The sequence below is a fragment of the Trachurus trachurus genome, assembly GCF_905171665.1.
Source record: "Trachurus trachurus genome assembly, chromosome: 24".
NCBI classification, from domain to species: Eukaryota; Metazoa; Chordata; class Actinopteri; order Carangiformes; family Carangidae; genus Trachurus; species Trachurus trachurus.
In genome coordinates, this window is record NC_139910.1 from 8,515,613 (window position 1) to 8,538,614 (window position 23,002).

Consider the following 23,002-nt stretch of genomic DNA (forward strand, 5'->3'; position numbering starts at 1 on the left):
CGTTAATACGGTTTCATACTCCACAAATGTTTGCGTGAGAAAGAAAAGAGATGCAACACACACACTGGCTTCACTATGGCTTCGTTGTTCTGGGATACTGAATGAATTAATAATAACAGGCACTCGTCTCCAAAGTAGTAAAATTTGTGTCCACAGTTCAGTTTCGCTCAGGGTGGGGTGGGGGGGGGGGGGGGGTTAAAATCTACAGCACAAATATGGTACATCGACGCCATCCAGTGGCAGAAATACAACATTTTTGCAGCACTGGTTTAGAGAAAATGAATAAATAAATAAAAATATCAAAGTAACTAATTGGAGGAATTCAGTGGGTGGGTTTACAGAAACAGGGGCCGTATTTATCAAGCGTCTTAGAGTGACATTTAAGTGCCGAGAATTTGTGGAATTTGGTGCTATACTCTCAAACTTAAAAAGCTATTTATCAACTTTCTGAAGTCTAAGAATCACTCGTACTCCCCCAGATACTTAAGAGACCTCAAGAGGCGGTGAAGAGTACTGGCAGTAGGCGAGAGAGAGACGTGTGCAAAAGGTTTTGGCTTTGTTTGATGAGGAGCAGTTGATCAAACGACATCATGTGGACAGAGCAGGTGTCGTCCTTGTCAAGGTTTTAATAAGGGAGGTCATCTCATCAACAATGTAACACTGAATTAATGAATTGGAAAAGATTAGGAAGATTTATTTTTGATTAATTCCCAGTATATATTTTGTACATTATTGTCAAAATATGGTTGAATATACATACACTCCCATTGGCCATTTAACTATTCACGATATCACGATTACTTGTTTTCACAATTAATCGCGGTATTAAACTCCACAATTAATTAATCGTAAAGATTCCTAAATGGCGTCACTTTCCAAAAAAGATATCTCATGTCAGAACCATGTCGGCAAAGTAAAGGTAAATGCACAGATACTGGTCCATTTACATGTACGTACCTAACGTAACACTGAATTGGGAGGAATTTAAATGTTAGCGTGTCATTTGTAATTAGATTGAAATAAACGTAAACATTTGGTATAGATGACAATTAATGACTTTAATATTTGAAACATTTCCTGTGGGGGATTAATAATTGGTCCTAGATTAATAGATACTTTAAATATTTTATGTAAACAATCATTAGTTTTTAAGTATATTTTGGCTATAATGGATTTTACACATTCATAGTGTTTAAAAGAAATTGATTAAGTAAGGGATAATGTATAGTTCGAAGGTTGTTATGGAGAAATAAACCCTGACAGGGGTCCGACCAACTATACATTATCCCGCTTATTACACGGTTTACGAGTAAAATAATTAATTTGAAACATAATGTTGATCAAAATACGACGTTCATCGATTTTTAATTGCATCGTTTCTGCGTGCCCGGTCACGTCCGCTGTTTTGCTGAGCCTCCTCCCGTTCGTGCATTTGAAGCCTTCGATAATCAATCGGTGGATCGATGGATTACCATAACGTACCGCAGAACGCAGCGATGGACCAATCAGAGAGCAGCATCCAATAGAGCCGTGTAATAATGCATAATAATCGTGACAATCATAATACCGTGATTATTTCTCTGACAATAATCGTACCAAGAAAATCTATAATCGTGACATCCCTTTTAAAGATAAGAATTCCCCTCAGCGATTGGTCATTCCTATAAAATTGGACGTGACATCATCTAAAATTCAGTTTTACGGCACATTAACTCAGTACTCAATCAGTACACGTAAGATTCTTTGCTAAAAGTGTGAGTAAGACGCTCGATAACTCATATCTTTCTCAGAAGTCGACTCTTCGCAGTGGTTTTTTTAGCCATTTTTTGTCTCTGAAGAACTTTCAAATATGCTGGCTTTATATAGACACAAAGCACGGCAACAAAAATTGTGTCTTTTAATAAAAAAAAGTACGATCTTCATTGGTGGATCACTGGTACCAAAATGACCCAATACTCAATTTCTTATGTATTTTAGGAGAAACTCTAAAAGAAGCTTGATAAACGCAGCCCCAGTATTTCATCGTGTTTTCACAATCAGAAGCATGAACTCACGAGCATCTATGCGTCATTGGTTTGGACGACAGCGTCTATCAGCAGCAGATTCATCAGTCGGGGGGGAGGAGGAGTGGGAGGGGGAGGGGGGGTCAGTGTGGGGGTTGTGGTTGTCGGGGGAAACGTTCATGACAGCGGAGAGTTGGGATGTTTCCAGCCTCCACAGTGAGGACGGATCAGAGGAAGAAGTCGAGGCTCGGCGCTCCCGATGACGACGCCGCCCTCGATGATGAGTCTCTTTGTCGGTCAGATGTCCGTCGATGGTGGTTCTTTTTTTTATTTTGTTTTCCGGCACCTGATTGGTCGGCTGCTCCTCCTAGCTCCTCCTCCTCCTACAGGTACATGCCGTTGATGAGGTAATCCGACTCCTCCGTGGTCAGCGGCCGCGCCTTCTTCAGCTTGTGGCGGACGAGTCTGAGCCGACAGCCGATCATCAGCAGCAGCAGAGCGGTGATGAGGAGGCCCAGGGCCAGAGGGAGGATGGCACCTGGAGGAGGAGGAGGGGGAGAGGAGGAGGAGGGGGAGGAGGAGGAGGAGGAGGAGGAGGAGGAGGAGGAGGGGGAGTAGGAAGAGGAAGAGGAGGAGGAGGTGGAGGAGGAAGAAGAGGAGGAGGGAGAGGGGGAGGAGGAGGAAGAGGAGGAGGAGGAAGAGGGGGAGGAGGAGGGGGAAGAAGAGGAGGAGGAGGAGGACGAGGAGGATGAGGAGGAAGAAGAGAAAGAGGAAGATGAGGAATGAGGAAAAAGAGGAGGAGGAAGAAGGGAAGGAGGAGGAAGAGGAAGAGAAGGAGGACAATGAGGAGGAGGACGAGGAAGAGAAAGTGGGGAGGAGGAGAAGGGGGCGAGGAGGAGGACGAGGAGGAGGAGGAGTAGGATGAGGTGGAAGGGGAAGAGGAAGAAGAGGAGGAAGAGAAAGAGGAAGAAGGGAAAGAGGAGGAAGAGAAGGAGCACAATGAGGAGGAGGAAGAAGAAATGGGAGAGGAGGATGAGGAGGGGGGGCGAGGAGGAGGAGGAAGAGGAGAGGAAAGAGGAGTAGGAAGAAGAGGAGGAGGAAGAGAAAGAGGAAGAAGAAGAGGAGGACGACGAGTAGGAGGAGGAAGATGAACAAGAGGAGGAGTAGGATGAGGTGGAAGGGGAAGAGGAAGAAGAGGAGGAGGAAAAAGAGGAGGAGGAGGTGGAAGAGAAAGAGGAGGAGGGGGACGAGAAAGAGGAAAAAGAGGAGAAAGAGGAAGAACTCAGGTGGTCAGTGATGAACCAGGACAGGAAGCAGAGGAGTGTGTCGTGTTGAGTGTTGAGAGTTACCTGACTCTGGGACCGGATGTCCTCCCTTCGCTGACAGCGGTTTGGAGACGGGAACGTCGCTGTCGGGTTGAATCTGGGAAACTTTAGGAGCAGCTGCAACAGTAATACAATAATAATATAGTTTAATACAGTTTAATATAATATAGTTTAATACAGTTTAATATAATATAGTTTATAGTAAATTAATAACACGATATTGAAGCTTTTCTCCCGTGTCGTTACCTATCTCAGTCTGTTTGGTGACGGGAGGAGCTGCAGTCGCTGGTTTGAAAACTGGACCTGAAAGATGTTTTCAATTATTTAATAATAATTTAAAACAGTTTTATGTTGCAGCAGCGTAAAGAAAGAAAGAAAGAAAGAAAGAAAGAAAGAAAGAAAGAAAGAAAGAAAGAAAGAAAGAAAGAAAGAAAGAAAGAAAGACAAGAGATAAATTCTCACTTTTCTGGATGCATTCACTGACACAGTCTGATTCCTGGAGGAAGTTGTTGTGGTTGCCCTGGCAGCCGCCGTACAGGAAGTGTTTGCACTCTCCTGCGTTCTGGTCGTAGTACCAGCGGGGGAACGTTCCTTTACACGGCCCCACGACCGGAGCGGCAGAACACGGATCTGCAGGAACAGACACAGAAACGTTTACATTTATTACTGACTTCATGGAGTCATGTACGGACCCTCGCCCTCGAGGACGAGTTAGTACGACTGAATGGAGCTGGGACCGTGCAGCTCTGAACAAGTTGAACAACTGAGTAGTCGTTATTCTACAGCAACTTTGATAAATCATACATTTATGTTATATACAATAATAATATATAATATGAGAAAGCCTGCAAAATGAATCGCAATGTAATCCAAATCACCAAGCGCAATATTCAAATCACTAGAGGGGAAAAGGTCAAATGTGTCACAAAAAAAGAGCACGAGATACCGGGAAAGGACTGAGGCCAGGCTAAAATTTGAGGCAGTGCAAGTAAATTTTTCATCTACTCGTGCATGTGCGACCAGTAAATTTGCCAATTTTTTTGTTTTTAATGACCACTGTGATTGGCTAATGTGTGTACAAACCTTAAACATACCATAATATGCTTCTTCTCATGAAATGATTGTGACAATGCGATTTATCCTGACCAGTGGCCTAAACAGCAAAATTAGCTGTTTTTAAACCAGGTTTTCTAATAGTTATGAATAGTCATTGTCACTCAGACTTTTGTGGATGCTTAATGAGACACTGGACTTTGATATAATATAAGCATTTTTACGATTTAAAGTCATGTTTCCACAGGCTTTAAGTATTTATATACTGTATATATTCGGGGCTTTTTTGCCTTTTTTTTTATACAACTGCAGTGAGGACTGAAGCCTCTGCATATAAGGCGCCTGCTCTACCCACTGTGCCACACGGCGCCCCCCAATGCAACTTATTCTTGATAGATGAAATGTATAATATTCATCATCTCAAAACTCTGTTGATCAACCTCTTCCAAACTGAAAATGAAACCACAATTCACCTTTATGATAGGAATAAAAAGAGGAATGTGTCTGTAAACAAAATTATTCCAACTTTATGGGAAAACTGTGGACCTTAGTCCTCAGAGTCACCTGGACCACGATGTGCGGTCTGAGTTTTTTTTTTTTTTTTTTGTGAAATGAAAAGACTCCTGAGAAAAACACCAGAGCCGACTGCACCGATAGTGAAGCAGCAGTGTGTGTGTGTGTGTGTGTGGGGGCGGGGGGCACGACGTCGGCCCGGTGCAGGGATCAGGTGGCCGAGGGGACAGAGGTGCTTTGTTCGAGCACTCGGAGAGAGAATGAAGGCCGGAGCTGCTTTCCCAGGCAGCGCAGAGCGGCGTGGACACACACACACACACACACACACACACACACACACACACACACACACACACACACACACACACACACACACACACACACACACACACACACACACACACACACACACACACACACACACACACACACACTAAAACCATCTCTTCAGCTTTACAAAGAGCCACTGCACTAATGACACACTGATGGAGCATCACATTCACAGGGCTCGTTTTAAAAGGGAACTATGCAAGTCTGGTGGTCGCTTTTCCTCTGTTCTGCTAACCCTCCTCCCGGCCATGTGCATTTGTTTACAACAAAGCCATCAATAGAGCGGTAGATAATGTTATATATCATATACGATGTTACAATATGTATATTTGTGTAGTTTAATCTGTCATAAACAAGAATAAACAAGAGATTATGGGTTACGACGAATGTGTTTGTGTTGTGGTGCTGCAGAGACGAGAGCTGGGACACCGGGTCGTCATAATTAATTGTCCACTGTCCACTGCAGCATGTCCACACAGCAATGCAATGAAAAGAATAAAATCTGAGCGAACCAGCTATCTGTTAAAATGTTGTCCAGTTTAAAGTTTTTGGCCAAGATTTCAACTGTGATTGGGCATTAAACAGGTGGCTGACCTGTTCAGATGGGTGTAACTGCTACTGGTCAAATAATGTGAAATAGCATTTAATTTTACATGTCTGCAATGCCATTTAAATGTAATTATAGATAATAATAAATACTGTTGTATATAGTCAACAGGAAGGATTTTAGTAAGATATAAGCCATGAGCGGGTATGCACCACACAGCCAGAAAAAAAAACCTAGGCAGGGCAAGTAAGAATTTAGATGGGGCAAGTAGATTTGAGAAGTACTTGCCCAACAGGGCAAGTAGGAAAAAAACCCTAACGTCGGACCCTGTACATCAGGGGTCTCAAACTCAAATGAGCTGGGGGCCACTGCTGGCACTGTCATCTCAGTGGAGGGCCACTAAAGTTTTCAAGACGAATATAAAAAAAAATCACAAATATTTCTGAAAACGGGGTCTATTTTCAAATATTGTATGATAATTAGGGCTGTCAAACGATTAAAATTTGTAATCCTTTAATTTCCTGAGTTAATCACATAGTATTTTTCTTTTTTGCTTGAAATACCAGCAAGATGAATGGAAAGCATAAGAAACATCCAGATCTGGATGTTTCTTATGCTTTCCATGCTTTCCAAATACCATTTTCATGGTATTTGGTATTATCAGCTGTCAGAGAGAGAGAGCAGCCTCGTTTGGTGACAAGAACAAGTTCTCTAGTGTAGGAACATGAGGAGAAAAAACATATGCAAGTTTTCTGCATCATAAGACCCCCCCCTCCCACACGCACACACACCACCCCCCTCCACCCCTCCCTCCTACCTGTGATCACGTCTGGAGAAGGCAGCTCCTCTGTTTCCCCCAACTACGGAGCGGCCCGAGGTTAGCGCATTAATTGCATTTTAATCGCATTAAAAAAAATAGGGCCGTTAAAAGCATTTTGCATTAAGGCATTAACTTTGAGCCTTTCCTACTTTTCACGTCAAGACGCGGGCCAGATGTAGGGGGGCCGCAGGCTGGATGTGGCCCCCGGGCTGGGAGTTTGAGACCCCTGCTGTACATGGAAGACCGAGAGCCTCCATTCCTCTCATTCTTACCAAACCATCACAATAACTCCAAAGCTGGTTAACTAAGGTAAAAATGTAGCATAGTTAAGGTAAAAATTCAGCATATTTCCTCTTTAACAGGTGCAGCTAAAGTCAAAAAAAAAAGATCTGGTGGATTCTCTTCCAACCTTCACGCCCAGGTTTCTTGCTGCAGCTATTAGAGATAAAATGAGTTCAAAGTTGGACGTAATCACCTTGACTGACGGACGTCTTCTGCTGCCTGGAGCCCTGCTGAGGGGCGGTGCTGTCCTGAAGCGGTACGATGCTCTCGATGGTTTTCCTGGAGCCGGTCTGGATCATGGAGACGTCCTCGGCCTGCTCCTCCGTCTGGGCGCCGGGCCGACGGGCGCCGGGCAGATCCACGGGGTGGGTCACCGACTTCCTGCTGCTGTCGACTGCAGACACCACAGAGAAACAGATGGACGGCGGTGGGTTAGATCTGTGTGTGCTTGCACATTAAGCACTTTTCCTTTCATGTATTATTTTTGAATAAGGGAATAAATTAGCACCATAAAATGCTTCTTTATAAAAGAAAAATAGATATTTATACTGCACACCTCACTATCTCTGCTGTACTGGAAGTAAACAGGTATTTAAAAAGAAACTATTTTAGATTATAAATGTGGATTTGGCTGTATAGGAGTGGTTCCGTTTTGTTTTCTTTGAGGAAATTAATTTTTAGATTTATGGAAATTATTAAATGTTTGTTTGAACTTTTTTGACATCAGGTATATTATAATTAATTGTATTTGTCAATGTATGACTGAAGATGATGTGATTTCCTGTGCGTATTTTGTGTTAGGAAGACTAGCGGGTTACTACGGTACCAGCTAATGGGGATCCTTAATAAACAATGAAACAATTAAAACAAAGAGCAGGGGGTGGAATTGTGACAAGTGGTATTGAGCAGGTATTTTAAGCGGTGTTGAATTTGTTGGGAATAAAAAGAAGAAAAGAGAAAAAAAAGGGATGAACAGTGATTGTAGCAGATTGTACCAATGTTTTATTGATTGAGGTTTTGTTCTGTCTTTCCAATTGAGTACGATTATTTTTTTGTTGTAGAAATGAGGATGAATGTTTGAAAGAGGAGAGGTCGCCGAGCAGGTGCTATGGTGGGATACTGAGGTTGTATACTTTCATGTTTTCTGAAATTACCAGACATAATCAAAGACAGCGCTGACTGAATAATGATTAAAATATATACAATATACTGTATATGTATCTGAATAGGAAATGTTCCTCACAGTTTGGACAGAAGTCTTCGTCAGAGCGGTCTGGACAGTGCTGCTTCCCATCGCAGGCGTAGGTGATGTCGATGCAGCAGCCGTCATCACACTTGAACTGGTAGTTTGAACAGTGACCTGTGCAAACTGTGGACAAAACACACATCAAGCTCAGCTACACATGATTACTTCAATCAAAACACACACACACACACATCAACGCTTTATGTTTCTGGTGAGCACGTCACCTTCTGCCTGGTGTTTCGGCGCCAGCACGGTGACGGAGACGTTGTCGGAGCTCTTCTGGCCGGCGGAGTCGGTGACGGTCATCTGGAAGGTGTAAACTCCCTCCTGGAGACCGCTGATCTTCAGAAGACCTGGATGAGTCGCCTTCAACGCAGATATGAAAAGAGACAGATACAAATAAACTGTATCATTCAGCACAGACTCTAGTTTCTGAGAGTCTACAAGCTCATTGTTACTTTTTAAAACTTTACTGACTTGTAGTTAGAGCTGCAACAATTGATCGATTAATCGAACAATAATCGATTATTAAATTAATCATCAACTGGTTTGATAATCCAATAATCGGTTTGGGTAGTTTTTAAAGAAATAAAGTCCAAGTTCTCTGATTTCAGTTTCTTAAATGTGAATATTTCTGGTTTCTTTGTTCCTTTATGACAATAAACTGAATGTCTCTTTGGTTTGTGGACAAAACAAGACATGTGAGGACGTCATCTTGTGGTTTGGGAAACGCTGATTGATATTTTTCAACATTTTTTAACATTTTATTGACCAAACAACTAATCGATTAATCGTTTAAATAATCAACAGATTAATCGATAAAGAAAATAGTGGTTAGTTGCAGCCCTACTTGTAGTGTAACCTGAATGTTTTTATGAGCTCCTGCTGTGTATTCAGTCATGCCGACGCTGTTTTTTAAGGTTTTTTTGTGTTGTGGTGATGTATCCTCAAGACATCTGTGTCCACACCACCATGGAGCTAAAAGGAATTTTCTTTTTGGATTTCAATACATTCAAAATAAAAAAGTATTTTGAGGATGCACAGGTCGCCTTCGGGTTTGGGCTTTGACCACAAACTGCATCTCTTCTGCTTATTTCCCTTCTTCCATTGTCTGATGCACAATATGAGTATGAAACAACTCAAATAACAGCGCCAGACATGATGAAATGCTAATTTTAAGAAGTAAACACATGAAAAATGTAAATGTTTTATTGCATTGTTATTGTTATAGCACCCAGATTTAATCTACAGTGACATGTCTTTCCAAACACAATGTCTCTGTTACTCAGTTTCATCCACAAGTGTTTTAACCGGGAACTATTTTCTGTCGACAGCAGGAAGCCGTGAACACTGACCAAACGTGAGTCGCGTGAGTCATTATATGAAAACCTGGACATGTTGTGTTAGAGGTTTCCCATGGTGCCTCGGTGATGGCTGCGATCAGAGGGCAGGCTGTCCTTAAGGTAATGGGTAAGGTAATAAACCCTTATCTCTGTTGATACAGTCTGGTATTATGGAGCTCTTGCACACAAGCCTGCTCTCTGTTCACTTGAATGCAATGACTAATGCAAACACACAAATGTAATTTGACTCTAATGCCTGTGACCGTCCGTACTGCAAATGCAAATGTGGAGAGTCTACGGATCAGAGAAGAACCACCCTCTGTTCCTCTGTTTTTTTTTCTTTTTAACGACATTTACATCAAGTTCAATTAAGCGGAGCAGCTACAGCAAACTGCACCTGCACCCAAATGAAAACAGTGCACGGTCTCTGTGCTGTTAAAAGGCCCTGGCTACTGTACAGTATGTGACATAAACACAGACCTTCATGTTGATGGCTGTGTCCCCTTTAACTAGAGTCCACTCGTAGTGGGTGATGCTGCGGTCGTCCACACTGTCCCGACCATCGAGGACGGCCCAGTCTGTGGGCAGCTGGATCACCACATCCTGTCCGGCGTCGCTGCGAGGAGGCTCGTCCACCTCTGCAAGCAGGAAACACTCGGTTATATGGGATCTGTGATCTGCACTCCGTCTCACTGTTCTGTCTTTTTGCACATTAAGTCTTGTTGTATTTGATTTTATATTTTATATATATATGACATTTTGTATAAAAATCGTTAATCTTCCTATCTATTCATTATCTTACAGCTCTAGCTCTATATTTCATTTAATAATATCCACTGTGTCCACTCTGCCTGGAAATAGTGGATGGAAAGCAGCAGTAAAACACACAGAAAAAAGAGAAATGTTGTCATACAAACACCTGCTGCTGGTCTCAGAGCTTTGATCTAATTTTGCAAGACTGGAAACCTAAAAGGCAAATCATTAACCCACGCCGCGTGCTCTGTCAAGATAAGTAGCAGCTTCTAGTGGCAAATCCTCACGCGCTGAGCTCTGTGCAACAGTTAGAAAACTGATGTATCACTTAATATGTGGTCTAACAAATCTTATTGAAACGATCCATCTCTTTAACTGGGGGAAATTAAACAGAGAAACCTCAGATTATACCTCACCCTCACCATTTGTTATTGCATAAACCTTTCCAACATGGCCGTGCACAGTAAATAAAGGTGAATCAGTCTTTTTTTGTCTACTGCATAAGAAGATTAGCACGCTACTGAATTATTAAGCAACATTTCCAGTTACCATCATGAGTCACTACAAATCCCTGCTGTGCTGGTTCATCCTCATTCACTTCCCTTGACAAATAAATGTCAGTTTTATTTTCTAGATCTGCATGTTAGTTTAAGCTAAAAGAAAAAAACTGAATATGCCCATTCATTAGTTGTGTTTTAATTTGATTAGGAAGGGTCAAGGCCTTAATTAAAGGCCCACTGGGTACAGTTATGAATACTGAAACCTTTGCTTTGTGCTTGTTATACAATTGTAGATGTTTTGCATTTGTTCCAGCAGTGTAAGTGGGTTGTTAAGTTGTCAGTCATTAACATGTTGATAGTTAAGCTAAGCAGCATGTTTATCTGGTTGTTAACTGATTGGGTGAGCTTCAACTAGTGAACCATGACCAAAGGCTGTAGGTTAGACATCCATACACAGTCCCAACATAAATAAATAATAAAAAGCACAATATATTATTCAACTTACTAGGAAAAGGTGTGTTTATAGCAAACTGTGAGATGAGTGCACACTTTTAGTCCACTTTAGTAAGTATAAATACATTTAATACTCATTCCTTTTTTATTTTTCTATTATTCAACTTTTGCTATATTTATGTTTTTTGCTTCCTTTACTTTTAAAATTACAAAATTGATGTCTGATTGAACTATGTGACAATGGTCTAAAAAAAACACACAACAACATGTAGGCCTGTACTTCGCTCTGTTTATCTCTCTCCTGCCTACAAATGTTTGCTTGTCTTAAAAGGCCCATTATATATAATTTTCTAGGACATTTCACTTATTATTCTCGTTTTCCATGACTGGAAGCTTATTGGTCAACCATTTTCCAGGTTTTCCAGGACGCCTGGGAACCCTGATGGTAGGTTAGAATAACATGATCTGCCTTGTACATACATAATGATTAATAATGTGGACTTATTGATGGTATCAGGTTATGTTGCCATCAGCAGCAGCAGCATCCTCCCTCACCTTGTGCATCCCCCTCCTCGGGCAGCAGCCCTTCCCCGGGCCTCCTGGCTGCACCGCCGGATGATGATGATGCTGATGATGATGATGAGACGGGGAGACTGTGGTGGTGTCCCAGCGTCGAGTTGGCGGTGCGGCTGTAGCTGGTGAAGCCCTGCTGCGGAGCGAAGGAGCAGACATTTTTGTTCCTGTAGGTGCAGTTGAACAGGTAGCAGTTGAGGCTGGCCCCGGGCTGCCTCACGTCCTCCTCCTCCTGCTCCTCCTGGACCAGGGCCACGGTGCAGTGGGGCTGGGAGCAGCAGGCGTGCAGGCAGTCCCTCCAGCTGTACACCCGCTCGGGAGCCAGCAGGAAGGCGGCCCCTTGCTCCACGGAGGCCTTGGCCCGGATGATGCTGTCACCGGCCGCGTCGAAGTCGCCCACGCAGGAGTCAACGATCACATCGCCGCCCGCCGCCGCCGCCCTGTACGCCTGGTCCTGCTGCTGCAGCTGCTTGCGGAACTCCTCCAGCAGGTCCTCCACGCCGGAGATCTTGGACTTCAGGTCGGAGATGGGAGAGGAGGAGCGCGGCGCCGAGGCTGCGGCAGCTCCGACGGCGAACAGCAGCAGCAGCAGCAGCCGCGGAGGATGATGCTTCAGCGGCAGAGCCATGTTGTTGTTCACGCAGCAGCTACACGGCGGCTCCCTCTGCCTCCCGCGGCTCTCTCCGACGCATGGAGGGGGGGGCTTCACCTCACTTCACGGCCAGAGATGCTGCCCCTCCTGATGAAACAATAAAACACCCGCTATACTGACACAAAACCGTATTTTTGTGTGTTTTTCTTTCTTTCTTTTTTACACGACAACCGCCGGAGAGACGGAGGTAACGGCTCGTCCTCCTCCTCTGACGATGCTGAAAAGTGTCGTTGTCATGGTGAGGAGGGGGAGAGCAGGGAGACGGCCGCGAGACCGGAACGAACGTTGGGCTGCTGACGTCACCCGTATGAATGAATAAATATGGCAGGCAGGAAGCAGCTCACCTGTTCCTTAGAGATAAATAAACACACACAGAAGAAACCTGCTGTACTGCCTCTGTACAGGAGAGGACGCAGATATTTAATCAAAAATATTTATTCAGATACATTTAATTTTATTTATACAGTTGTGTGTGCTTATAGTTAACTGTGTTTGTTTAAATGATGACAAATATGAGATGAGTGCACACTTTAGTAAGTATTTAAATACATTTAATACTCATTCCTTTTTTATTTTTCTATTATTTTATTTTTCAACTTTTGCTATATTTATGTGTTTTGCTTACTTTACATTTAAAATGACAAAATGGATGTCTGATTGAACTATGATAATGGTCTAAACAAACACACAAATGTACGCCTGTACCTGGCTCTGTTTATCTCTCTCCTGCCTACAAATGTTTGCTCGCCTTAAAAGGCCCATTATAACCTGCAGTCATTTGAACAGCACCAGTTAGACCAGGATTGGCTCTATATGCTCTATTTACTTTTTCTAAAGCCCTAAAGTTTCTATATTGTCATGTTTTCAGGCACTTAGTCACATCAAGATGTAATTAGATCTCAATTAGTGGGTCTACTACTTGGTTATTACAGTTTTATCACTGTGCTCTACAAACATAAATGTTATGTAACAGATGTATGAACTACATACGATGTAAAAACTACAATATCTGTTTCACAGTTTCAAGATGAAAAGTTTTATTTAACAATATGACACAAAATCTTGAATCATTTTAGATATGAAACAAAACGGACACGCTGCTCATGATTAGTTTTCCCCGCATTTCTGACATCTTGTTTAAAAAAAAAGTCAAGGCTCTTCCATGTGAAATTTGTTTGCATTTCGATATTTCATTACAACACACGTGATTGATATTATCTACACAAGCAAGATAAACACAATTTTGTCAGTGTACAACAACAAAAACAGAGCAAATGATCTGACATTATATTAATTACTAACTGAATATTACCTCCTATGATTTGTGACACTAGAAGATACAATAATATCCAATTTATGCTTCACGTGTTCATCATAGACTCGCTCCAGTCCCCATGGAGATTGAACGGTGCTTATCAATATATTTTTTAAAGTACATAAATGTTGTTCACATATAATTTTATAGCACAATATTTACATGTTGCTGAAAAATAAAAATGTAGATTCCTATTATAAAAGGAAATGTGAAAAAAAATCCACAATTTAAATAAGTCTCAGTACAGATAAAAAAAAAAAAAAAAAGAGGGCATGCACTGACATCCTTCAGATTACCATGACAATTAAATTAAAAATCCATTTAAATAAAGTAGTGACAAGATGCCTATGATATGATAAAAATCTTAGTACAGATGCATTTGAATGTAGTATTTTGTATCTCAGGCTTGTATTAGAAAAAAGTCAGTCTCCAGCTGTGTAAACGTGACGGGAGAAAAATGTTTTTTTGACAGTTTTCAAGATTTTAACGACAGATTTTCTTGTTTTTTTCCACCAAAGTTGTCTTTTTTTTTCTCCTTTTTTTTTTTTAATGCACCTGTAACAAAAACAAAAAACAAAAAAGCGGCGTTGTGTCCATCAGATATAACAAAACTAGTGGCACTTCTTAGTAATTGTTGCTTTCAAAATGACCTCATATCCAAAAGTCTTTGTTTTAGATTTATAAAACACTACAAGAACACCGGGACTGGGAGATTTGATGTTGTTGTAGATGTGTGAATGGAAAGCTGCTCTGCTCGCATGGTGGTGGGTGAAAACACAGGTTCTTCTCCTTAAAAAGTCTTTGCTCTTATAAATACTGAGGTAAAGAGGAGAATACTGAGTAAATCGGGACAAAGGTCCTGGCTTCTCTGAGTGGTTGTCGCCACTTAAGGCCTCAGGTTGGCTGCTGCCTGTAGTCTGTGATGGCCTTCCATAGTTTACACAGGATCCCACCTCTGACAGGAAACAGTGAAAAGACCGTTAGCTCACAATATACAGCAGAGACTGAAAGTACATACATTATACTTGATTGATAAAGTGTATATCTTCTCAAAACTTTATTGATCAATCTCTTCCAAACACATTGCTGAGAAAGTTAAACCACAATTAATATTTATAATAGGAATAAAAAGAGAAATGGGACTGAAAACAAAATTATTCCAACTCAATTAAAAACAAGTTTTGCAAGAAGTATTTTTGCTGTCTGTTGGCTGCTGTCTGCTCCCTTTTCTATCATTTTTAATACATTTGACTGAGAGTTAATATGAAATAAGATAAGACAGCATAGCATACAGTAGCATAGCATAGCATAGCATAGCATAGCATTATGGCCCATTGCCATAATCCCTATAGTTTTAGGAGTAGGTTTGTTACCTTTAATTGTCGGTGCAACCTGTTTTTACTTAACTCCATCTCGTATTGTTCTGTTATTATCTCATAGCATGGTGAATGTGCAGGTCACAACTTGTCCACCAGAGCGTGTTGGAGTTGTTGGATTGTGTATTTGATGAGTTTGATGAGGGAAACCAAGAAATCCCATGAGCCTCCGTAGTGTTCTGTAGCTCTGAGCAGCCCGTGGCTCTGCTCTGCCGTTCTAAAAAGAGCTTGCACCAACAATTAAAGGTAATGAACCTACTAAAAAACTATGGGGATTATGGCAAAGGACCAATTTGCCAAAATGTTGAACTATCCCTTTAAACCTGATCTTAAGCGTCTATCTAAAGTAAACCTACAGTATGAATGAGCTCTGTATGCTGTTACACACAGACCTCTGTGTTTCCGGGCATTAGCGGGCTACAGGTAAAAGTGTCATCATGTATTTACGTAACTAAATAAAAACACAGAAGTAACAAGGAAAAGGAAATCACCTCAGTCTTAGACACTTCAGGTCGTCTCTCGTTACATCGTGGAGGATGTCGTTCAACGTATACTCCTCATTCAGTATCTGAGGAAACGGAGAGGGTAAAGTGAGATGCTCAGCTCAAAACTACATGAATATAAACATTGTATCTAAACAAACTCTGTAACACACCAAAAAAATGTTATGAGTATGATAAATGAGATGCAGTGATTGAATCAGTATGCACCAGACACAGTGTGGACCAGACTTCATGTTAAGGGTAAATCCGTGTGCTCTTATCGCTGATGCATAAGTCACATTAGTCAAATACTGATGAGGACGACCACCACGGTACGACAAACAACCAGCTGTGTGTGTGTGTGGTGTTCGACGAGGACTCACTTTTTCTATGGCGTCCTGGTCGGCGCCGCACGTGGTCAGCCAGCCGGTCAGCTCCGAGTCTTCATGTCTGTCTGAAGTCTGACTCGACTGATCCTCGGGGACCGACGGGGGGACGTCTGTCAGAGGAGAGAGCGAAATCATCTATTTATTATATATTGTAACATGGGTCAGAAAAATGTCATAGTGAGTCATGTACAGTCTAACATGTATTTTTGATAACGTATAAAACACTTTTTTCTGATGTCTTGCAAATCAAGTAGTAGTAGCTAATCAATATTTAATGCATGACACATTGTAATGATACTGACTCAAAATCGTACAATATGTAAATAAAAGCAAAACATACTCTGCATGTAGGCAGATATGCATAAAGAAAGCTGCATGGCATTCATTGGTATTTTTAAATAATTATCCTTCCAACAATAAAATAAAATAAATGTGTTTACATCCAGTACGAGGAAAGTAGGTTATGGTAAAATATTTAATTAAAGCAGAAGTAAGTGGTCCGGTCGTTTTCGCTAATGCTGCGTTCCAGGCAGGCTTTTGAAATCGTAAATTACAGCTTCAAGTCACAACTTACGACTTTGTAGCGTTCCAGGCAACCCACTCGTGTTTTTCCGACCTGTTTTACCGGTGAAAGTCACTATAACGGCCACTCGTAACTTCCGACCGGTGAACTCGTACCAGATCGAACTGGTACCACTTCACGGTCGGAAAAATACGAGTTTCCTTGAACGCACCATAACAGTCCTCGTCCCTACGTCGCCACATTCCCGGCGTTCCTTGGCTGCACACACAGCCCTGCATGCCGTTCCCTCTCCTCATTGGATAAAAACTGTAGGATACGATAAATGTTTTCTCTTCGGCTCAGAGCAGAGCAGAGGGACTGAGAGACCCGTGTTTCAGACCAAACACTCTATGTAAGTGATTGCTGTCGGAAGATATAACTATTTAAGACTTATATTAACACAAATATATCACTTACTTCTGCTTTAAATTAGGCTTGAATCTACATATACGCAATTGAAAGATCATATTAAAATGCTAAGCTGCATTTTTTTTTGCATCTTTGCATGTTTTATACAATTATTTTTTTTAAATATTCAAGTTTTTGTGGATTTGTTTACAGCTATAATTTATGATAATATAATTTTAAAACATATTGTTATGTTACACTGCATTATGCACTGCACATACTGTCGATAAGGAGTGTTTACTGACTTTATGGGGGGAAAAAAATCAATATCAAGTGATATGATGTTACCGTTGATATGTAATCATTCTCAAATATTGATAATGATATCTATATTTGAAGCGTCAGAGTCAGAATCACAGTCTGCTCCTCCTGCAGGTGATTAAAGTGGATCTGTTCATAAATGACTTAACGTGCTGCAGGGAAAATGAGTCTAATGCAACTTTAGGTGAATGTTTCAGTGTTTCTCTGTGTTTTCGTGCCTCCTGCAGAGTTCACAGAACGAGCAGAGCTGGTTCTACCTGCAGTCAGTGTGAAAGTTAAATCAGAGACAATCACAGACCTGTGGGCTCAGATCGCAGCCTCAGTAGTCTGATCTCCTGCTCTCTCTCCTCCAGCACTTGTTGCAGAATGGCCTGATACTCTCGCTCCTTCTCCAGCAGCTGCTCCAGCAGCCTGAGGTCACACACACAGAGCACGAGTTTTAAAAGGATAGTTCAACATTTTGGCAAATTGGCTCATTGCCATAATCCCTATAGTCATAGCAGTAGGTTTGTTACCTTTAATTGTCGGTGCAAGCTATTTTTTAGAATGGTAGAGCAGAGCCGTGAGCTGCTCAGAGCTACGCTATAGGAGGCTCATGGGATTTCTTGGTTTCCCTCATCAAACTCATCAAATACACAATCCAACAACTCCAAAACGCTCTGGTGGACAAGTTGCGAGCCGCACATTCACCACGCTATGAGATAATAACAGTTGTTTTAGAGGTAAATTCATGCAAAACCGCTGATGCGTGTTGCCTTCAGGGACAGTTTTTCATCAAGCAGTCTCTGCATTTGCCTCTAAAACAACTCTGTCTTGTAACGTTCCATTATTATCTCATAGCGTGGTGAATGTGCAGGTCACAACTTGTCCACGAGAGCGTTTTGGAGTTGTTGGATTATGTATTTGATGAGTTTGATGAGGGAAACCAAGAAATCCCATTAGCCTCCATAGCGTAGCTCTGAGCAGCTCACGGCTCTGCTCCGCCATTCTAAAAATAGCTTGCACCGACAATTAAAGGTAAAGAACCTACTGCTATGACTATAGGGATTATGGCAATGGGCCAATTTGCCAAAATGTTGGACTATCCCTTTAACTTCTCTCAGACACAGTGTCCTACCTGTTGGTCTCCAGCTTCATGCGGCCCAGCTCCATGCTCACCGACCGCTGTGCATTGTGGGACTCGTGTGAGACGGTGGAACTGAGCGTGCTGACGCCCGACGTGGCAACCGTGTCGTCGTGGGCGGCGACCGGAGGCGCTCGGCTCTGGTGGGCCGAGTTTCCCTCTGGCTCGGTGTCGTCGTCGACGTCGTCCTGGTCGGCCGGGTCGCTCTCCGAGGCCAGGCTGAAGTGAGGCCTCAGCTCTGAACCAGACACACAACACACAACCGTGATCAATAACACTGATGTTAAATTGATTATATATGGAAAACATCATTGGTTCTGATGCTGAAAGATCAGATTATAGACAAATAAATCCTAAAAGAAGCTTTAAAACTGAGAAAAATTAAAGTTGATTCGCTCAACAACAGAAAACTTTGATAATTCATCGACTGTTTGAAATTAATTATGAAGTTGGTTTCAGCTTGTCACACGTTATGTGAGGATTTGCTGTTTTTCTCTTGGATAGTTTGCACACTTCATTGTATAAGACAAGCCATTAACATATAATAGAGCTCTTTTGGTCATTGGGTGTGTTCGTTTTTCACTTTTTCTGACATGTAATTTGATTAACTGATTAGAGTTTTTGCCAGTTTTAGGCCAAATTAATTTTCTAATCATGTGTATCAGCTTTGATTCATGATCTAAATGCTCACATTTACCAGCATTATTATTTTTTAAGTTATTTTCTACATACGGCAATTTCTATGCTAGAGTGTGGTTTTCAGATTACATAACATGTGACTGTTAGAATTGATCATAGTGCTTCGTTGATGTTCATAATTATCTATAAAAATCCAGGTTAATACAAAAATGCATGTAAGCAAACATCCTTTCTATTTCAAATGTGTCATTTTTGCTTTAGAGCTGCTATAACTTCTCACACTTGAATCCTTCTGTCACTCAACAGTGCTGTTTTGCTCATATTTTGTCTCATATTCACATCTTTGTTGTCATTTCTCCACACTCCCCTCTGTCTCCTGCAGCTCTGCTCTTCACCAACACACTCGGGTCAACACAACCATCACCGCGGCTCAGTGTTATCTATCAGACTGTGGACAGCGCTGCCCGCCCCGAGGGGACCGACGGCGGAAACTCGTTTATATAGAGAGAGACGCTACCTGGCACCAGGATGGTGATGGCCGTCTGCACAGCTTTGCGGATGATGTTGTCCAGAGCGAACATCCAGTGAGGCTTGATGTTGTGGTTTCGCAGCACTTTGTTCACCTGGAACAGTCAAGAGTCAGACAGAACAGGATGACACTGTGTTTTAGTCATGGATACATCTCAAATTATTGCTTGATTTTACATTTACATCCTCTCTTTTTAATAATCTGTTGATTCCACATGATTCCAACAGTATAATACATCCCTATACTTCTCCACCGGGGAGCAGAGACATAGATAGACATAAATTCTCAAATAAAGTTACAGTAGAGTAAATGTGAAGAATAAATAAACACTTTTTAACTACTGTCATTATTTTCACACCTCTCTTGCATTGTCCCTTTTCTCTTGTTGGAGGGTAAACAAACAAATAAAGATATGAACAATGAACAAGTTTGTAGCCTGAACCAATGGGATCAATAATCTACCATACACAGTGTCCTTACTGCACAAAGTCTGAGACTGACAAAGAGGAGACACGAAATTAACCCAGTTTTGCCAGTAATTTTTAAAAGTATCTGTCGTTTCACACATATTTTATTCCTTCATCTCATTTATTTTCTGCTTCAGTGACCATCAGGCGTCATTAAAGCACCATATCACTGCATTTTTTTGCTTACTTACATATTTCAGCCACTTATTGACCTTGTGAACTTTTGCCCTACAAACCAAACTATGACTCTGCAGCTGCATGAATGAATTCCTCCTCCTCCTCCTCCTTCTTCCATCCTCCCTCCTCTGTTCTACAGTGTTTGCACTGACGACCAACAGGAGGCATCAGAGCTTCATGTTGTTGCAGGATTACGCAATCTCTCCCCTCAGTCTCTAATGCAAAAACAACCACTTGCTCTCGTGTAATTTCATCTGCACAACTGCATCTCTTCTCTAGGAGCTGCCAGCCTCTTTATGAACAATGTGCAATTACTCCTGACAGCCCCACACACACACACAGAAACACACTACACTCCTCTTACTGCCTCGCTTAAAGGTTACAAGTATTTCACAGTTATCTGTCAGATCACTGAGCAGCAGCAGCAGCAGCAACATGGCTGCAGCTCATGTGAAATGACAACTATCATCCTGAAGTGTTCAGAGCTCCTGGTTCAGCTTCTCTAGCAGACGACAGGTGCAAGAGAGATTTTAAAAAAAACAAAAAAATCTCAGCAGATAAAGTCTCAGAGTAACAGTTTGGAGTATTTTTTAAAGGGATAGTTCACCCAAAATTGAAATTTCACTCATTATCTACTCACCCTCATGTCGACTAAGGGCTGGGAGAAGTTTCAGAGTTATCCGTGGCTTCTCTGAGTTACAGGGGGTCTCGGCGTAGCAGTGCATGTCCATATAACGGTTGCAAATGGATACCAACTGTCTTCGTAACAAAAAGACACACCAAAAAACATCCAAATACCTCCATGCTGCTCGTATGTAATGTCCCTCTTGTATTGAAGCCCCGAAATGCGAAATTGTCCCGAAAAAAAATAAATAAGTCTATATTTCAAGCTTGTTTTGTAGCGGAAGCTCCTCTTCCCAGTTTGTCCAATTTGGACGCTACAAAAACAAGCTTGAAATATAGACTTATTTAATTTTTTTCGGAACAATTTCGCATTTCGGGGCTTCAATACAAGACGGACATTACATACGAGCAGCATGGAGGTATTTGGATGTTTTTTGGTGTGTCTTTTTGTTACGAAGACAGTTGGTATCCATTTGCAACCGTTATATGGACATGCACTGCTACGTCGAGACCCCCTGTAACTCAGAGAAGCCACGGAGGACTCTGAAACTTCTCCCAGCCCTTAGTCGACACGAGGGTGAGTAGATAATGAGTGAAATTTCAATTTTGGGTGAACTATCCCTTTAATGTTGCGTCGTTTTCGTTTACTCACAGCGTCCTGGAAGCCGAACAGCACGACCTGCAGCTGGCTGATGGCGCCGCTGTCGAAGTCGAGCTCCAGCTTGAGCTGCGACAGCGTGTTGGCGATGATCTTCCTGTCGGCCATGCGCACGAAGTCGGCCAGGCTGACCACGAGGGTGGAGATGAGCTCGCGCTTCAGCTTCATCTCCTCCGAGCCCTGAGGGGGGGTGAGAGAGAGGGGGGGGAGGGTGAGGATGGAAACGACAGGGATGGACAGAGTAACTCGACCCCAGTATTTGAGTAAGAGTAGTACTTGCTTTTAAAGGTACTTAAGTATCCAAAAGTACATGCTTTTAAATTTACTTCAAGTAAAAGTAAGAGTAGGAGTAAATCTCTTATTTTTTACATCAATGAATTACTATATTTTTTTCTAAATTAATTTAAGGACCTTTTAACTCTTGTTTCTGAGAATTAACTCTTTGAAACCGGCTGCTCTGATGTGCTGCTTTTAGGGGTTAGGGTTTCCTTCTTTGACTAACACAGCTTGTGTCCAATAGGATTTTAGAAAGAAAGAAAGAAAAAAGAGCAGACCTGAAAGTAACGAGTACTTTTCAGCCTTCCTAGAAATTAACTCGAGTAAAAGTAAAAGTATTTGTCTTGGAAATGTATTCAAGTAAGAGTAATAAGTACCAAAGAAATCTAATACTCAAGTAAAGTAGCCTACAAATCCTCTGGATATGTAAATTTACTCCGTTACTGTCCACCACTGGGAAACGATGACAGGAAGGAGGGAGGAGGGGTTCGTCATCACCGACCTGTGTGAGCGCCTCCATCAGGTTGGCCACCACCTTGTCCCGGTCCTCGGTGAGGATGTGGTGCAGCGTGGCTCGTCTCTCGCTGTCCTTACGCAGCATGAAGAAGCCCGAGTCCTTCTCATCGGGAGACGGAGGAGCACTGTGGTCCTCGAAGTTCTCCACAGGGATGCTGAGCAGGAAACAAAACAAAATTGAATGGAATATTAAGTTCCTGCAGATGACAACATAGTGTCAAAACAAACATAAACTGGTCTCTGCTTCCACTTCATTCATTTAGCTGCAGCAACAAAAGCTAAATGAATGTGCAGCAATGCAAAAACATGAATTTCCATATTAGGCCATTCAGTGTTTCTTTGATATACATTGTACAGTATATATCTATGATTTTATATTTTCATTCATAATTCCACATATTCATAAATGGTTTTGATTGTGTATCCCATTTCTGTTTTGTATTCGTTTCACTGCTGCACAACCAGTTATTGATTGAAAAAAAGCTGTTTTTGATCAAAGGTTACAGCAGAGCAGCTGTTCCTGTTTGACTCTAATCATTCAACCTCATTTGACATCACTTTTTGTTCTGTACTGAACATTTTCTAGACAAAACTTTCACTCAGCTAGTCCATAAGACAATAAAAAAAAGACTTTAAAAGAACATAAGCGAGTGTAACTGTGTATATTATACATCTCCTCTGTGTTTGTTGGGTTTGTGTATGTATATGTCAAATAAAAAATTAGTTAAACAGCCTTTCGAAAACATTTACACCCATGACACCACTAACATTTGTGTGGTCACAAGTTGATTGACAGGAAGGAAGGAC

At 41.7% G+C, this 23,002-nt stretch overlaps 2 protein-coding genes across 2 annotated transcripts in view; both read right to left on the minus strand.

Annotated features, from left to right (window-relative positions):
* Nucleotides 1–1,786: 1,786 nt before the first annotated feature.
* Nucleotides 1,787–12,548, minus strand: lrp11 (low density lipoprotein receptor-related protein 11). Its single transcript, XM_084000667.1, has 9 exons — nucleotides 11,724–12,548; nucleotides 9,943–10,100; nucleotides 8,344–8,485; nucleotides 8,117–8,242; nucleotides 7,067–7,267; nucleotides 3,791–3,958; nucleotides 3,575–3,631; nucleotides 3,353–3,445; nucleotides 1,787–2,541 (listed from the first exon to the last, which is right to left on the minus strand). Exons 1-9 carry the CDS (start codon nucleotides 12,367–12,369, stop codon nucleotides 2,387–2,389), a joined length of 1,746 nt encoding a protein of 581 aa, XP_083856793.1. The 5' UTR covers nucleotides 12,370–12,548; the 3' UTR covers nucleotides 1,787–2,386.
* A 940-nt stretch (nucleotides 12,549–13,488) lies between these two features.
* map3k5 (mitogen-activated protein kinase kinase kinase 5) overlaps nucleotides 13,489–23,002 on the minus strand; it is a 94,238-nt gene continuing 84,724 nt past the window's right edge. Inside the window, exons 23-30 of the mRNA XM_084001052.1 lie at nucleotides 22,182–22,350; nucleotides 21,398–21,583; nucleotides 19,466–19,571; nucleotides 18,304–18,547; nucleotides 17,485–17,597; nucleotides 15,950–16,065; nucleotides 15,576–15,652; nucleotides 13,489–14,663 (exon numbers count right to left, since the gene is read on the minus strand). Coding sequence (XP_083857178.1) covers nucleotides 14,603–14,663; nucleotides 15,576–15,652; nucleotides 15,950–16,065; nucleotides 17,485–17,597; nucleotides 18,304–18,547; nucleotides 19,466–19,571; nucleotides 21,398–21,583; nucleotides 22,182–22,350 — 1,072 coding nt within the window. The 3' untranslated portion in view covers nucleotides 13,489–14,602. The remainder of the gene's footprint in view (nucleotides 14,664–15,575; nucleotides 15,653–15,949; nucleotides 16,066–17,484; nucleotides 17,598–18,303; nucleotides 18,548–19,465; nucleotides 19,572–21,397; nucleotides 21,584–22,181; nucleotides 22,351–23,002) is intronic.